Here is a 17634-nt window from a genome sequence, read left to right as displayed (position 1 = left end):
CATGTAGACATGGTCAAGACAATCTCCTGCAGTTCAAACCGAGCATCAGTATGGGGAAGAAAGGTGATTTGAGTGACTTTGAACGTGGCATGATTGTTGGTGCCAGAAGGGCTGGTCTGAGTATTTCAGAAACTGCTGGGATTTTCACGCACAACCATCTCTAGGGTTTACAGAGAAGGATCCGAAAAATAAAAAACATCCAGTGGGCGGCAGTTCTGTGGGCGGAAATGCCTTGTTGATGCCAGAGGTCAGAGGAGAATGGCCAGACTGGTTGGAGCTGATAGAAGGGCAACAGGGACTCAAATAACCACCCGTTACAACCAAGGTGGGCAGAAGAGCATCTCTGAACGCACAGTACTTCCAACTTTGAGGCAGATGGGCTACAGCAGCAGAAGACCACACCGGGTGCCACTCCTTTCAGCTAAGAACAGGAAACTGAGGCTACAATTTGCACAAGCTCATCGAAATTGGACAATAGAAGATTGGAAAAACGTTGCCTGGTCTGATGAGTCTCGATTTCTGCTGCGACATTCGGATGGTAGGGTCAGAATTTGGTGTCTACAACATGAAAGCATGGATCCATCCTGCCTTGTATCAACGGTTCAGGCTGGTGGTGGTGGTGTCATGGTGTGGGGAATATTTTCTTGGCACTCTTTGGGCCCCTTGGTACCAATTGAGCATCGTTCCAACGCCACAGCCTACCTGAGTATTGTTGCTGACCATGTCCATCCCTTTATGACCACAATGTACCCAACTTCTGATGGCTACTTTCAGCAGGATAATGCGCCATGTCATAAAGCTGGAATCATCTCAGACTGGTTTCTTGAACATGACAATGAGTTCACTGTACTCAAATGGCCTCCACAGTCACCAGATCTCAATCCAATAGAGGATCTTTGGGATGTGGTGGAACGGGAGATTGGCATCATGGATGTGCAGCCGACAAATCTGTGGCAACTGTGTGATGCCATCATGTCAATATGGACCAAACTCCCTGAGGAATGCTTCCAGCACCTTGTTGAATCTATGCCACGAAGAACTGAGGCAGTTCTGAAGGCAAAAGGGGGTCCAACCCGTTACTAGCATGGGGTACCTAATAAAGTGGCCGGTGAGTGTAGATAACATGGCTATTTTGGATGAGGTATAAAAAAGGTAGAACCACAATAGGGCCAAGGTAGAGCCAATAATGTCAGCTGGTAGGCCAGAATTTTTACGGTAGGAGCAGCTTGACAGATGGCAACGCATTGATCAGAACATTCCTCCATTACTGATCTGTGGTCAGTGCCAGATTGCAGCCTTTACATCCTGATTATTACAGCCATGCGGTACGTGGACGACCTATGACGACATTACGTTTGGTGTTGCCTGGTTTATTCGCTTCAAACCAAATTGAAACACCGCAAATACACATTTCCTCCTTTTAAAAATTGAAAGTTCTCTTCTAATTCGCATTTTAGTTGGATGGAAAGGGTTAACTGCAGATGAAAATTAAAGTATTTTTTTTTTTTGTTAAAATCAGAATGTTTTGTGTTGCAGAGCCCAATGGGCAGCGGTTTGGCTCTGGCTATCTCTCAGGCATCTCACTTCCTGCAGCCTCCTCCACACCAGTCCATAATCATCGAGCGAATGCACTCTGGTATGTATCGTTGAATAATATGCTATTAGATGACAGTAGGCCAATTCAAAAACATTTTATAGATCCTAGAGGGAAATGAAATGTGTTAAACTCAAAGGGGATTTTTTTTTTTTTTAATGTGAATAGATGTATGTAGGAAGGATCTTCATTAGCGGTATGTTTTGTGGCAGTTCTGAAAAAGTATTTTAATGGAGACACTCTTTTTTTTTGTTTCACGATTTCTTTTTTTTTGTGCAAAATCTGCATTCTGAAGTCATGCAGAAGATGTTTCAGACTGCACTGTTATATTTAAAAGGGTACATTTTAGGCTTGTTTACAGAGATTTCCCGTTATGCAGAGGCGGCGTGTCATTGACTGCATTTACATTATGGGTAAGCCGGTGTTCTGTAAGAGGAGCATACCCGGTCACACCAGCATACCCATAGTCAATACCCATTTATCCTTTTAGTTTTGCATGAAGAATAAACTTTAAACTACCTCAACAGGCGTGTATCCCTTTAGTCACGTACAAATAATTTAATTACTTTTGTTGTTTTGTTAAAGCGTATGGCGAGCTGACCTTAGTTTGTTAGATTTAAAAGTTCTGATGTTGAGAGGAACGTGGCAACCAGCGGACCTTAAAGGCTAACAGCAGCCAGGGCTAACCTGGGAGCTGCTGCTGCCGTGGTGCATGCCGGAACAGCTGTCAGTCTCAAGAACGGGCAAGTCTGCTCTGATGCCTGCTGGGTAAAGAGGGAGGGGTGAGAACAACATCCAGGGACTTTGTCCGTTCTTGGTCTTCTTCTGAATTGGAACAGTATTAGAGCTGAGGACACAAGCACATGAGAACGCAAGTACTTGTATTGAGAAACGGCCCTTGAAACTGGTTTCTTAAAGATCTCACTTTGGCCATAATGATTGATGGGAGAGAAGGCTTGAATTTCCTCCTCCTCTGCTATCTTTGCTCTTGCTCTGCCTCCTCAACTCAACTGGAGCCGGCAGAAATATTAGTGTACTTTTGCTTTAGCCGTTTTTTAACTTGGTGTGGTTTCTCTTCCTAACAAATGTCCCAAAGCAGAACAGTTCTAGAATCTCTACTTCTATCATTGATTTATTCCCAGTCTGTTGGTTTCAGTGGTCATTTTGAACTATCGTTTTTTTCTGACCAGGAGCTCGGCGCTTCGTCACCCTTGACTTCGGCCGTCCCGTTCTGCTGACCGATGCCCTGATCCCGACCTGTGGGGACCTAGCCTCTCTGTCCATAGACATCTGGACGCTGGGCGAGGAGGTGGACGGTCGCAGGCTGGTTGTGGCCTCAGACATCAGCACCCACTCACTGATTCTTCACGACCTTCTGCCACCACCGGTCTGTAGGTTCATGAAGGTCAGTATCTCTGTGATCTGGTGAGGACTGCGATCCATTTTAAACCTGCTGGGCGGCCCTGATTTCTCCAACCCGTTCATTCAGATCACAGTCATCGGACGCTACGGCAGCACCAGCGCGCGAGCCAAGATCCCGTTAGGGTTCTTCTACGGCCACACATACATCCTACCCTGGGAGAGCGAGCTGAAACTGATGCATGATCCGCTGCGGGGAGAAAGTGAGGCAGCCAGTCAGCCTGACGTGGATCAGCATCTGACCATGATGGTAGCTCTGCAGGAGGACATCCAGTGCAGGTGGTTCCCCTCAGATGGTGTTATGTGGTTGCTCCTCAGCTTTGACCTTAAAATTAATTAATTCAGTTCAATTGAATTTATTTATATTGCCCCAAATCACAACACAAGTCATCTCAAGGCACTTTACAGTTCATCCAGTCAGACTGATTCAAAGTTTTCTACCTAAGGAAAACCAGCTGATTGCATCAACTCATTGACTCTAATGCAATCGCTCACAGTAAGCATGCTAGTAGCGACAGTGGAGAGGAAAAACTCCCTTTTAACAGGAAGAAACCTCCAGTAGAACCAGGCTCAGTGTGAGCGGCCATCTGCTGAGGCTGACTGGGGTTCAAGGAGACAGAAGCAGAGATAGAAAAAGAAGCAGAGATACACAAAGCAATTGTAAAAGGCGGCCCCGCCCAGGAAACACACAGCCAGGCAGAGAAGCTCCGAGCCAGCTCCAATGTCAGAGGATGAAGAGAGCACATCCAGTTAGTCACAGTCAGAGAAACAGGACTACAATGAAAAACAGGCCGATCTCCAACATCTATAAACAAAGGTGTTGATGGCAGCAGCACAGCTGATATTTCTGTCCAGGATGGAGTCACAGCCAAACAGGAACAGACCAGATGAAGCTACTATGAGAAAAAGCAAAGAGAGCAGAACGTTAGAGATTGAACTAACAGATTCTCCTGAGTAGGAGAATAGAGATAGAATGATGCAGAACAGTGAAGAAGGGGTCCCTATGTCCTCCAGCAGTCTAAAGCTATAGCAGCATAACTATAGAGGTAGCTCAGGATAACCTGAGCCACTCTAACTATAATCTGCTCGGTTTCTAAGGTACAACCTAGCTTGCCATCGGCTGGAAACCCTTCTTCACAACATCGACCTTCCGCCTCTGAACAGCGCCAACAACGCTCAGTACTTCCTAAGAAAACCAGACAAGGTGGTGGAAGAGGACCAGCGGGTTTTCTCCGCCTACCAGGACTGCATCCAGCTGCAGCTGCAGCTTAACCTGGCCCACCACGCCGTCCAGAGGCTGCGGGTGTCGTTGGGGGCCAGCCGGAAGTGTCTGCCCAAAGCTGGGGACCCTCAGGGGCTCGTTCACGTTTCCTCCACCGAGCAGCTCAGGACAATCATCCGCTACCTGCTGGACACCCTGCTCAGCCTTCTGCATTCCAATAACGGTGAGTGCTGCTGCAGGTTGGCCTCTGTCCGTCTTTAACTAATGTTGACTAACGGGTCCATTTGTCTCGTCAGGACACTGTGTCCCCTCGGTGCTCCAGAATACCTTCCACGCCCAAGCCTGTGAGGAGCTGTTTAAACATCTCTGCATCAGCGGGACGCCCAAAATTCGCCTCCATGCCGGCCTGCTGCTGGTGCAGCTATGTGGGGGCGAACCCTGGTGGGGGCAGTTCCTCTCTAACGTCCTGCAGGAGCTCTACAACTCTGAGCAGCTGCTTATTTTCCCCCAGGACAGGTAGGAGGCCCCAGCAACCCCGTTACTGTAGGCTCTCGCCGTCCAAGGAACAGGAGGACCGAGCTCCGGGCTTCACTCCTCAGTTTACTGCGGCAAATGTTTTTTGCTTAGTTTTAGTGTTGCTATAGAAACACAATCTTCACATTTCTGAATAATGAAAAACATCAGTCAGGCACAGGTTATTTCCAAAAGGTGCTTATAGTGTGTATGGAGGACCAATCCTGCCATAAATAAAAATAAATGCAGAAATAAATAAATGCTCCAAAAATAGATAAGCACACAATTAATTGCCCCGAAAATACAATAACCAATGAATGTAGATAGAAATGAAATTATACAGTAAGACATATATATATAAAAATCTCTTTTAATTAGCTCTTTAGTTTTTTCGCCTTTGTAATAATTACCCTATTTATTTATTGTCCTTTATAATCTTCAACTTTATTTATTATTTCTTTAAGTATTTATTTTTGTGCATGTTATAATATTTTTGTCTAGTTTATTCTTCCTTTGTATTTTTTTCTCCTATCTATTTCTCCCATGCTATTTATGTCTGCCTGTCGTTTTTATATTTCTGTATTTATTTTTAATTATGGAAGGATTGGTCCTCCATAGTGCTGAACATGCAGGGCAGGCTTAAGCAAAAAGGGAGAAAGGATGGGGGGGTAATACTGGGGCGGGGGCAAGGCAGGCTGCTAACAGCTAGTGGGGTTTAGCATTAGCAGTCCTGGTCTGCTTTCATGTCTACGTTAGCATGTCAACATTTCTTCATATGTTGTATTTTTTGGTAAAAAGAATTATTTTATTTTGCGTCGCTAGTTCAGGTGTTCTGCATTAAAAAGGAATCTTTGAATCTTTAAAGGAGGAAGTCCGTTAAGCAAGGAATAATTGATGGATCATTATCTATACCAGAGACACGTTTGCGGTGATTTAATGTAATTAACGTTAATCAGTAAAAAAAAACAACAATCCGGAAGGATTTGCCATCGAACTTCTGGCCAGAGAAAAAACACATATGTAGCCAACATTTGGGATAATGTTTTCAAGATGACTTGGATAATAGCGCGTTGTGACAAACACCAGATACATCAGGGGTAACCAATGAAAAAATCTGTGGGGTCTGAATAAAGATAATCATCATCCAGTAAAGGTCTGGAGACATTTTTTATTAGTTACTTTAAACAGAATTTAAGACTGAAATAATAAAATACAAAAAAAGAACATTTTCCATTTTAAAAAATGGGAGAAAAAAAAAAATCAAGTAGAGAACAACAATCGTTCAATTTGGTATATAGAGAATTTCTTGACTCCGATATTTCATAAAACACCTGAACTGATCGTTTGTTGTTATTTTTTCTGTCTTAATGTTGGCAGTGGGCTTTCTGCTGCCCTGCAAGGCTTTAAACCTGGTTTGAATGGAGACTAAGCCATTCTAAAGCTCATATCAAGGAGCTCATTCTGAGCCTGGATCCATATTTATTTTTTATTCTGTTCATGGTGGAGAATCCTGCTTCACAGCAGCAGGTTGAGCCAAACATCCTCTAAATGTTCAGGGTCATCTTTGAGCACCATTTCACTTTTCTTTCACCAGTTCACCACAGTTCTTCCAGCAGTCCACACTTTCTCTGCTCTCTTTTTCTCATCATCTTCTCCTTCTTTCCCATCGCCCGGCTTGCCACAGGTTTGCCTGCTGTGTCTAAAAGTAGCAGCAGCAGCAACCCAGACTGACAGCAGCTCATTGGCTAATTGGCACCACATATAGCTTGGTCCCGGAGGGTTTTACTGTACAAACAGGAGAAGCGGCGCAAGTGAAATTAGACACTGCCGTCAGACAACATGCAGTCATTTAAAAATGTTTAAAATCAGGTTGGGTCCGGATTCGGACCGCGGTCCGCTAATCTGTGACCTCTGAAATACAGCACTGGGACTTGATCAACAGCCGATACCGTGACGTCACTAACCAGTAGGTGGCAGTAGTGTTCTTTGACAAACACGGATGCCTCCAGTAAAGCACATTCACATGAAAATTACTCTTAAGTAAAAACATTTATTTAACACTATGTAATAATTTCATATTTAAAGTACTTTCAGAAGTTTGAATTCTGAATATGACCCGACTTCCCCTTTAAGCTAACTAAAGCAGGAGTAGCAGGTCAGACTGAGACCAGGAAGGTTTGGAAAAGGAGGAGAGGAGGACCTTAGTTCCTCCTCTGGTCATAACGCTGATTGACATCAGCACATAGAGGTACTGTGACTGAGGGGAAAGGAGGGCTTATTCAGGACATCAGGCGCTAAGGTTTTCTGACCCAAGGGGTTCAGGGCACCAGAGAAGTCATGGACGTTTTTTTTTTATGCATTTCCCTGCCAACCTTAAGCAGGCTCAGATCCTCCTGCTTGGTCTAGGCTTGCAGTGATTACAGCGCAAGCTGCCGAGTGAATGCTGCTGCTCTCTGAACCCTCTTTCCAGGGTTCATTCTGACTCTCTAGTAACCGACTCCTGCTCTGGTCCCTGCAGAGTGTTCATGCTGCTGTCCTGCATCGGCCAAAGATCCCTGAGCAACAGCGGCGTGTTGGAGGGGCTCCTGAACCTGTTGGACAGCCTGCTGTCCCCTCTGCAGCGACCGCAGGCTGCCTCTCAGCGCAGGGCTGAAGGTAAAGCAGGTAAAGCACCCGCAGAGCTGCCGTCCCCCTTCAGGTGCACCTCAGGTACGAGGACCATGTCTGTGTTCCCTCCAGGTATCCTAGACATCCCCATGATAAGCTGGGTGGTGATGCTGGTGTCCAGGCTCTTGGACTATGTTGCCAACATCGAGGACGAGGCGTCAGCGGCCAAGAAGAACCTGGGCGGGAAGGAGCGGGACCGGCCTGCTACGGGTACGCACACACACCTCCCTGCCTTACTGTCCGTACTCTAGACGTCCTGTGGACGAGGATCTGACCTGATGCTTCCTGTGTTGCAGTGACTCAGTGGAGCTTTATTAACAACACTCTGCAGTCCCAGAACTCCAGCCGGGCGGCGAAAGGCAGCAGCAGCCTGGACCGGCTCTATTCCCGGAAGCTCCGCAAGCAGCTGGTTCATCACAAGCAGGTAAACATGTTCAGCTCCAGAGCAGAGCAATGTGAGGAGCTTCACAGCAATGCCTTCTGCAGACGCTCTTTAACACTGCCTGTTTTATTGCAGCAGTTGAATCTATTGAAAGCAAAACAGAAAGCTTTGTTTGAGCAGATAGAGAAGGAGAAAATCCAGAGCAACAAAGGTTCCTCCTACAAACTCCTAGTAGAACAGGCCAAACTCAAACAAGCCACCTCTAAGGTAAGGAGCAGCCCAGAAGCTCCAAGCTTCCAGCTTCTTCTCCCATGTCTTTAACCAAGCGTCCGCTTCCCTCCGCAGCACTTTAAAGACCTGATCCGTCTGAGGCGGACGGCCGAATGGCCTCGCTCTACTCTGGACGCAGAGTCCACCGCAGCCAAAGACGCCCCTGAGGTGGAGCCGCTGCCCTTCACTCTGTCCCACGAGCGCTGCATCTCTGTGGTGCAGAAGCTGGCCCTCTTCCTGCTCTCCATGGACTTCACCTGCCACGCCGACCTGCTGCTGTTCGTCTGCAAGGTAACCTCTGACCTCCTGCGGGGAGGACCCCGACTAATGTGACCCTGAGATTCACGCCGTTTCCCCTGCAGGTTCTGGCCCGAATAGCCAACGCCACCAGACCCACGATCCATCTGTGTGAGGTGGTGTCCGAGCAGCAGCTGGAGCGCCTGCTGCTGCTGCTTGTAGGGACGGACTTCAACCGAGGGGACATCTCCTGGGGAGGGGCCTGGGCGCAGTACTCGCTCACATGCATGCTGCAGGACATCCTGGCAGGTCTGTTTGATGCATTTCTTATGTCATTAGTGTTAGATCAGGATGCTTCTCTCTCTTTTAGGGATTAGGCTAATCCTGATTGGAGCTAATTGGCCAATCAAAGGCAGCAGCTTTACAGCAAGGCTGCTGAAGATTCACTCTCTGAACACGAACAGGAGGCGATCTGTCGCAGTTAACGCAGATATGCCCCCCCTTCAGCAGACACTCTCCTGCACCTCCCCAAAATTGTAGGTGACCGTAGACAGTGGGCCTCTGATTGGTCAGTTCTACATCCGCTCTACACTATGCGTATTTCCTGTTTGGTACCTAATGGCAGAAACTATGGCTGTAGTGCCGTCCACAGTGCCCTCAGAACTTGGTCCAGTTAAACGCTTTGCTCCTGGCCTGATTGGCTAAACGCCTTCTTGAACATCTAATCGCCTCTGATTCCTGCTGGATGTGCTAGTCCTGTTGCTGAACTCAGCCGCTTGTGTGCGGCGCCTAAACGCAGCACTGCAGGTTAACCATCTGCTATGCATTGTGGTCAGCTGATTTAAAAGCGGAACAACAGACTGAACCAGGCTGCATCACGGCGGTCAGAGACCAGGCGTCCAATTGAACGGAGTTAGAGATGATCTGTGGAAGACGCCATCCAGCAGGGCGACTCTCAGCTCCTCACTGTCTGCCTCTCTGCTCCAAGGTGAGCTGACGTCTCCAGGCTCTCTGGACGCCATGGACGAGGCCGTGGGCGAGGAGGCGGGAGCGTCGTGTTCCTCGGCCGTAGCAGACTCGGACGACTCACTGGCCCAGCCCCCACCCATCCCCCTGGTGGAGACCATGGATGACGCTCTGGTTCCAGACATGATGGCGGGGGCTCCAGGCGGCTCTGCTGCTTTCCAGAGTAGGTGGTCGCCCTTTGGGCTTGACTCTTTGCTGCGTTCTTTGTTTTAGTGGTTTTCTCTGCTGAACCTGCAGATATTAAAGATGTTTTTATTATCCAAAGGTGCTCCTCCTCTATCATCTTTGGAAAAAGATAAAGACATAGACTTTGACTTGCTACAAGACCTGATGGATGTTGATATTGATCCTTTAGATATTGATTTGGAAAAAGATCCGCTCGCCGCCAAAGTCTTTAAGGTACGTTGGACTCATTATTCTCGGGTCTCACAGCTTCTCCACCATCCCAGCTGTTTTGAATCCTCTCTCCTTCTTCCCCAGCCTATCAGCAGTACCTGGTATGACTACTGGGGTGCTGACTATGGGACCTACGGGTACAATCCTTACATCGGGGGCGTTGGGATTCCAGTATCCAAGCCTTCCGCTGCGCCTGAGAAGCCTCCCTCCCAGTGCGTGTCGGTGTCCGTATCTCAAGGTGAGCCGATGCCCAGCCTCTACCGTTTTCCTGCGGTTGTTTTCCTGGAATATTCCTCACACTGAGCTCTGGTCTGGCAGCGCTGGACGCCCGGCTCGAAGTAGGCCTGGAGCAGCAGGCCGAGCTGATGCTGAAGATGATGGCGACCCTGCAGGCCGACTCCATCCTGCAGGCGCTCAGTTCCAGTTCGTCAGCAGGTGAGGCGCCTGTGGTGACGGCGTTCCCACACTGAGCTGAACTTTTTCACACTTAGTGAAGGGAACTGGAACGTTTCCCGCTATAGACAGAACCGTTGTTTATTGGCTGCAAGAGGAGAACTAAAGTCCAGTTATCCTAGAATAAAGGTTTAGCTCCTGATAAAAGGTTTTTGCTCCTAGAATAGGAACAAGCATCTCTGGTATTTAAAGGAAATGTCCGGTCAGCAATAATAATAAATGGATCATTATTTATATCTAAAACTAATACTTTCGCGCTGATTTAATGAACATTTATAACTTACAACATCCCAACACACACACTCCCCCCAGGGGAACCAACTCACCCCCTGCATAAAGAACTTTCTTACACTTGAAAATTGGAGGAAAAACAACTTTAAGTTCATCAAGGCTGTTCGCTGTTAGGTTACTGTATCTTTCACTGGCCAGATGGATCTCCTCAAAACAACAGGCCTCCCCTTGATGCCATGAAAGAGGCTGTGTGACTCATTCTGATCTCTCATGATCTTCTTTTAGAGCCTGTGAGGCTAAGAAAAGAAATACCTCAACATGTTTTACTCCACATCAGTGAAAAAATAAAAATAGTTTTTCTGCGATCACTGAGTCTGGGAGCGGCCATTTTTGCCCAAATATAGTAACCCCTCCCTCCTGCCATCTTCCAGCAGTGACGTCACGGTGCGGTAAGCCTAGCGCCATTCTCCCTGCTTTACAAGCAGAATCAATGGGAACTACTAGACACATCTGCAATCAACATCAATTATTGAAGATTTCCAGAGGACTTCACCATTGAAATTCACCAGAGCTATAGTGAAACTGACAATGCCCACGAGCATGGCAGCTGGATGCTGGAATACTTCGGGGAAAAGTTATTTCATCTTTCTGATTCCTGATCCTCCACTGACGGGTTTAAATATTGGATTGCCAACTTGAAGAGGGAGGATTTGCCATCGAACTTCTGGCCAGAGAAAAAAAGTGTAATATGTAGCCAACATCTTGAAGAAGGATGTTTCAAAAATTACTTGGTTAGTAGCGCATTGAGACACAAGCCAGATACTGTACTGGGACTTGCTCAACAACTGATACCTCACTGTGAAGTCACAAACCAGTAGGTGGCAGTAGTGTACTTTGACAAACATGGATGTCTCCAGTAAAGCACATTCAAATGAAATTACTCTTAATTAAATACACTTGTCATTTTTTGAACAGTATGTAATAATTTCATATTTAAAGTACTTTAAGAAGTTTGAATTCTGAATCTGAGCGACTTTTCCTTTAATTTCTCAGCTCTAACGATCCTCAGGGACCTGAATGCTCGTTCATTTTGGATGGTTTTCCTCACTCCTCTAATAAAGAGCAAATGCTAACTAATTTTAGTAGAAACCATTAACGTGGGTATGTGATGCGTTGAGCCATTTATTTCTTCTTCATGATAAAAAGCTCCTCTGGTCTCATCATGGCTGCTAAATGACCTCATTAACAGAAGCAATGAGCCAGTCCACGTCAGGCTTTAGGTCCGTTTTGAACAGCTTTTCTCCCTCCTGCTGCCTGCTTTCTCCCATTAACACCTAATGTTTTGCTGGGTTCCAGTCACCCAGGCCTCCAACGGTACCGATGACTCCCTGCTCCGAGCGTTCCATGGCGGCGGCCCGGCGGTCCAGCCCTCATCCATTCCCATTCTGAGTGCCTGCTTCAACAAGCTGTTCTCCATGCTGCAGGTCCACCACGTGCAGGTAGCTTTCTGAGGGCTCATGGAGCCTCTGATTGGCTAAAGCTCCTGTTTGCGGTGGTCCCTTCAGAACGACCACCTGGAGGCGAAGCTTTGTCCATGCAGAGACTCATTGGATCCAATATTATTGAAAGCAGAGAAAATGTTTTTCAGAATTATTATCTTTTATGATCTGATGTTATTTACTTTATTCTTATTTTTAAGTTCGAATGATTAACGGTTGCCGTGTGTCTCCGCTCTTCGCCCTCCTCTGCTCTCAGCTGGAGTCCCTGCTTCAGCTTTGGCTCACCCTTAGCCTCAACACCAGCTCCGCTGGTGGCGAAGACGGCGGCTCAGACGTCTTCCTGTTCAACGCCAGCAGAGTTCCCACCATTCCTCTAAACCAAGGTGGGTTCTGAAAACTGCTGCCGTCCCATTAGCTCAGTTAGCTCAGGTTTCAGTGTGTCCTCCTCCTCCGCCCTCAGCCTCCATCAGCAGCTTCATATCCGTGCTGGCCTGGTACCCCAGCGCCTCCCTGAGGACCTGGTGCCTGGTGCTCCACTCACTCACGCTGATGACCAACATGCCGCCCTCCGGTAAGTGCCGCTCTAAAGTCTGCGGGTCGCCACGCTTACTGGGACCTGAGTGAAACCCTGTGCTTCTGCCCGCAGCCTCCGGCGGAGCCGCCAACCCTCAGGACAGCACGGCGCAGCAGATGGTGTCCGACCCCACCCTGGTTCACGTGCTGCTGCGCTTCCTGTCCAGCAGCAGCACCAACGGCACCAGCCAGCACAGCTCCCAGGTGGGGCCTACCGCCACCCAGGCCATGCACGAGTTCCTGAGCCGCCTGCAGGTCCACCTGTCCTCCACCTGTCCCCAGATGTTCAGCGAGTTCCTGCTGAAGCTCATCCACATCCTGTCCACCGAGAGGTAAGCTCTGCCGTCCCTCCACCTGGAATCTAAAGCAGTCGGAGCCGTGTTTCTGAACAGCTGGGCGTCTCCTCAGGGGGCCGTTCCAGGCGGGTCAGGGTCCTCTGGACGCCCAGGTCAAGCTGCTAGAGTTCACGCTGGAGCAGAACTTCGAGGTGGTGTCTGTGGCCACCATCTCCTCCGTCATGGAGTCCATCACCTTCCTGGTTCACCACTACATAACCTGCTCTGACAAGGTGGTGTCCCGCAGCGGCTCGGAAAGCTCGGTGGGTGCCAAGGCCTGCTTCGGCGGCCTCTTCGCCAACATCATCCGGCCCGGCGACGCCAAGGCCGTCTGTGGAGAAACCACGCGAGACCAGCTCATGTTCAACCTGCTCAAGCTGGTCAACGCGCTGGTGCAGCTCCCTCTCTCTGGGGACAGGGAGTTCAGCGGACGCCTGCCACCAGCCGGCGGTGGCGCTGCTGACAGCAGCGTGTCGGACGAAGAGAAGGTCTGCGGCAGCAAAGAGAGCACGGCGTCCAGCCAGGGTCCTCCCGCCGGTGTGGCCGACCTGGTGCTGGCCAATCAGCAGATAATGAGCCAGATCCTGTCGGCGTTGGGCCAGTGCAACAGCAGCGCCATGGCAATGATCATCGGTGAGACGGAGCGTGCGGCGCGGAAAGCAGGCCGAGGGCTAAAAGCTTCCTCTTACCTCCTTAACTCTCTCTCTGCTCCAGGTGCCAGCGGCCTCCATCTCACCAAGCACGAGAACTTCCACGGCGGCCTGGATGCCATCTCCGTGGGAGATGGCCTCTTCACCATCCTCACCACCCTGAGCAAGAGGGCCAGCTCCGTCCAGGTCATGCTGCAGCCCATTCTCACCTACATGGCCTGCGGCTACATGGGCAGACAGGTAGGAGCCGCCGCCTCCCTCTGACGTTTAATCGGCAGGAAGGTCCCTAAAGCGGCTGCTGTGTTTGATGCTAGGGGTCTCTGTCCACCTGCCAGCTGTCTGAGCCGCTGCTGTGGTTCATCCTGCGAGTCCTGGACACCAGCGAAGCTCTCAAGGCCTTCCATGACATGGGTGGGTGAGCTCCACGTCTCCTTCTGCTCCGCCTCTAGCATCTTAAAGCATGAAATGGTTTATCTTTCGTCAACCCAACTGATTTGGAGGGATAAACTAAAATATATAAAGCTGCATGTACATGGAATAATGTAGAGATATAGAACTATGTATTCTAGAGAAGTGATCAGTCATCCAGGTCATAGTCGTTCCAAAAAAGAGAAAAAAAAAAAACAATCCACTGGACTTTGTTTCCAATTTTCTTCCCATCCAGGAAGATTTTTCAATTCAAAATGTCAGAAATAGTGTTGAGTTCCAGCTTTTATACAGCAGCCCAACAAAGCCTTGTTTTTGCTTAGAAAACATGCAAATTTAACCAGACAAACGGGTCCATCCCTTTGCAATGGGGGTAGTTTGACTTCTTTGTTAGCCTGCAATGCCACATACCTGTCTATGTCTCTGAAAGGGGGGTCGTTAGATGGATTTGTTGGCCTTTGCGTCTGTGGAGAGGTTGTTTGGTTTCTCCAATATAAAGATCAGAGCATTCCTCACTGCATTGAACTGGATTTGGTCTGAGTGTTTTGACCTTAGGATGCACTAGTCTCTGTTTAAGGGTCTGTTTGATTTGAAATGTACTGGGATTTTGTGTTTGGAGGAAATCCTTGAGTTCTTCAGAGACTCCAGCAACATATGGGATGGGGCTGTTTTTTGCTTTTAATCTTCTGCTGCGTCTCTTTTGGATTTCCTTACTGATTTGACAAACGCCCAGATTGGGTATCCACAGATTTGAAGAACATCTTTGATGTGTTTCTGTTCGTGCTTCCCTTTGGTTTTAGTAGGTTTCAGGTATTACAGGCTAACAAAGAAACCAAACGACCCCCATTCCAAAGGGGTGGACCCTTTCGTTCGTTTCTATTTGCATGTTTTCTAAACAAAAGCAAGGCTTTGTTTTTGATGCACTGTATAAAGCTTATAAAGCTATTTCTGACATTTTGAATTAAAAAAGCTTCCTGGATGGGAAGTGAACAAAGTCCAGTGGATTGTTTAACTTTTTTTGGAATTTTATTTTTAGATGTTTATATTTATCACTTTTATTTGATCAATTATGCCTTTTACTTTACTTTTTTCATACTTTCTAGAACTAATTTTAGTTTTTACTTTTTTTGCAGCAGGATTCAAAACACTTCAGTTTTTGTATTTCTGAGTTAAGTACATGTAAATTAGAAAATAAAGAACTTTAAGTGCAGCTGAATCCTTTTGTATCTCACAGCTCATAAAAACATAAGACGCACTCAGAAACAAACAGATTATAGCTTTAATTAACCGTTTAACAAACGTCTGTTAGAGTTTTATTTATTTCGCTTAGCAGTTTTTTTTATTTTTCCATTAGTTTTAGTCCCTTAGAGACAGATGGTCCAGAGATCTGGATCTCTTGTTGCCATGGTGCCCTCTGGTGGCGTGAGGAAGCTAATGTGACCAAGTAGTGAAGTCCTCAGGCGTGCAGAGTTCACATCCCAACACACAACCCTGCTCCTCCCTCTGTCATCCCATTTCCTGACAGAACCCTTTCAGAATAAAAGCAGTATATATAATTCAACTGGATTGGGAAAAAGTTTCAGTAATGAAACCTAACCCCCTGCCTTGCAGAGGATGTCTCTGGTTCCTAGTAAGTGGGAAGTGAGGAGTGGAGAAGCTGCAGAAGCTCTTTTTGTCCAATCTTTGTCCCATTTCCACTTTTTGAACCGACTCTGGGATCTTTTTGGGGGGGTGAACTGGATGTTCGCAGCACCCGAAAGGATTTTTAAGGAGGAAAACTTGGACACCTTTGTTTTCCCTCTGCAGGTGGCGTTCAGTTGATCTGTAACAACATGGTGACGAGCACCAGAGCCATCGTGAACACGGCGCGCAGCATGGTGTCCACCATCATGAAGTTCTTGGACTCTGGTCCTGGAAAAACGGTGGACGGTAACCTGAAGGCCAGGGTGATGACCTCGGAGCCAGACAACGCTGAGGGACTCCACAACTTCGCTCCCTTAGGTACGGTCCAGGCCTTTCTCTGCTTCCTGGGTTCCTTTTTAATAAGCAGGTTTAACAAACTCTGACTCTAATCCTCAACTCTGATTTATCCTGAGATTGGAAACTGAGTTTTTAGTTTCATTAAAGCTGCTATGAATTAGTTAAACTCTAAGTAGAACCGCCCAGAGTTTAACACGTGCGTAACAAGTATGAAAAGCCATTATCAGTGGAGCCCCGATTCTACGAGTCACCATGACAACAAGCAACAGGAAGTGCCTATTTCACCTCACTGGAACTAGAGATTTTAATGAAGAAATTAAATAAATAACTAAAGAATTTGTATAAAACAAAGAGAAACGGCGCTACAGCTGCAAAGGAGAGGAAGATGGAGAAGACTTTTGCTTGGGTTAATCTGTACGTTTATATGAAGTCCCAGGCAGGTAGTTTTTACATTTATTAAATACACTCTCTGTTGATCCATTTGTAGATCACTAAAATAAGATTCTTCCTAAAGAAAATCACACTCCTAGGCTGAGCATTTTTGCAGCAGAAACTGAATTTCACAAAATAAAAAGAAAACAAATTCTATTAGTTAAAATTAAGTTTTATGTATTTAGAAATGTTTATGCATTTTAGGTGGCCGTTTTGACATTAATCAGCTTGACTGAAAATGTGTTTGTGATATCTAAAAAACATTTCTTCATAGTCAAAATAAAACAAATGCTGACCAGTAACAAAAGGAATATTAAGATCTGAAATTAATTTACAGAAATCAAGAATGTTTACTCTAGATGTGGAGAATGTCATTTTGTTTGAAACCATATTCAGTAAAACAAATACATATTGGACTTCGTGCAAGATGGCAGACGACACAGATGAGAATAGAGAATAGCTTTCCAAAGTCAGTGAACTAGAACTCCTCAAGCACATTCAAATGAAAATTACTCTAAACTAAATAAAATTATTATTTAAAGTACTTTCAGAAGTTTGAATTCCGAATATGACCGGACTTTTCCTTTAAAGCTCTGGTTCCTGCTAATGGCTACAAGCTAGCAAAGCTTCAGTGACATTTTCAGTAGGGCTCCAGAGGGGAGCTCTGATTGGCCAGGCCTGGTTCACTCAGGAAGTGTCCGCTGCTTTGAACCTCATGGCAAGCTATTGAAACAGGGAGAATTACCCCATTTACAAACCGATCCATGCCGAGACCGGTCCCAGCTCGGATCAGTTAACCAGGCCGAGCTCGGTTCTGACCGCCATAAAACACAAGAAGAAGAAGACGAAGAAGGAGGGAATCAAGCAAATCAAAATGGCGGCGCCCGTCACATTTAGAAAGTTAATCTTGATTATTATTGCTGTACTTCGGTGTTCTTATTTAAAATGCCATTATTTAAAATGTTGCGTGGAGAAGATTTCCATTGTTATTTATAGTTGTTGTTCTTCTGTTTTGTGTTGATTGGCAAGCAACTTCCTGAGGGGCGTTACCGCCAACTACTGGAATGGAGTGTGAATCGGGATGTGCAGCCAGACGGAGATGACGCGTTCTGCTCATGCGCTCTTGTTATCAGAGCACCGAGCCAGTTGTGTCTAGCTCTGTTCAGTTCAGTTTGCTTTCCATTTACACACAATAAGTTATCTCAGTTACTGAGCTCGGACCGGTCTCGGCACGGTTTTTCAAGTGTAGTGTAAATGGGGTAAATGAAACTACCAATTCAAAACCTCCTTGGAGACACAGAAGCATATAAAAACAAAATAAAAGCTGCC

At 46.9% G+C, this 17634-nt stretch overlaps 1 protein-coding gene across 5 annotated transcripts in view; it reads left to right on the top strand.

Annotated features, from left to right (window-relative positions):
- Positions 1–17634, top strand: part of birc6 (baculoviral IAP repeat containing 6) — a 106180-nt gene that overhangs the window by 31092 nt on the left and 57454 nt on the right. Inside the window, exons 26-48 of one of the 5 annotated variants that reach the window (XM_038304592.1) lie at positions 1537–1636; positions 2785–2999; positions 3084–3292; positions 4112–4458; positions 4532–4751; positions 7267–7403; positions 7488–7625; positions 7712–7839; positions 7933–8064; positions 8143–8358; positions 8430–8613; positions 9293–9493; positions 9596–9729; positions 9811–9964; positions 10045–10161; positions 11767–11909; positions 12166–12292; positions 12370–12480; positions 12556–12814; positions 12891–13450; positions 13532–13707; positions 13782–13878; positions 15700–15894. In XM_038304592.1, the coding sequence (XP_038160520.1) occupies positions 1537–1636; positions 2785–2999; positions 3084–3292; positions 4112–4458; positions 4532–4751; positions 7267–7403; positions 7488–7625; positions 7712–7839; positions 7933–8064; positions 8143–8358; positions 8430–8613; positions 9293–9493; positions 9596–9729; positions 9811–9964; positions 10045–10161; positions 11767–11909; positions 12166–12292; positions 12370–12480; positions 12556–12814; positions 12891–13450; positions 13532–13707; positions 13782–13878; positions 15700–15894 (4300 nt within the window). Of the gene's footprint in view, positions 1–1536; positions 1637–2784; positions 3000–3083; positions 3293–4111; positions 4459–4531; positions 4752–7266; positions 7626–7711; positions 7840–7932; positions 8065–8142; positions 8359–8429; positions 8614–9292; positions 9494–9595; positions 9730–9810; positions 9965–10044; positions 10162–11766; positions 11910–12165; positions 12293–12369; positions 12481–12555; positions 12815–12890; positions 13451–13531; positions 13708–13781; positions 13879–15699; positions 15895–17634 lie in introns of all 5 variants that reach the window. The other 4 variants (XM_038304593.1, XM_038304591.1, XM_038304590.1 and 1 more) reach the window with 4 other exon arrangements.

This window comes from Cyprinodon tularosa, unplaced genomic scaffold, assembly GCF_016077235.1.
Source record: "Cyprinodon tularosa strain WSP-4 unplaced genomic scaffold, ASM1607723v1 ctg539, whole genome shotgun sequence".
NCBI lineage: Eukaryota > Metazoa > Chordata > Actinopteri > Cyprinodontiformes > Cyprinodontidae > Cyprinodon > Cyprinodon tularosa.
The sequence above is the reverse complement of the archived record's forward strand: the minus strand, read 5'-3'. Positions and strand labels throughout refer to the sequence as shown.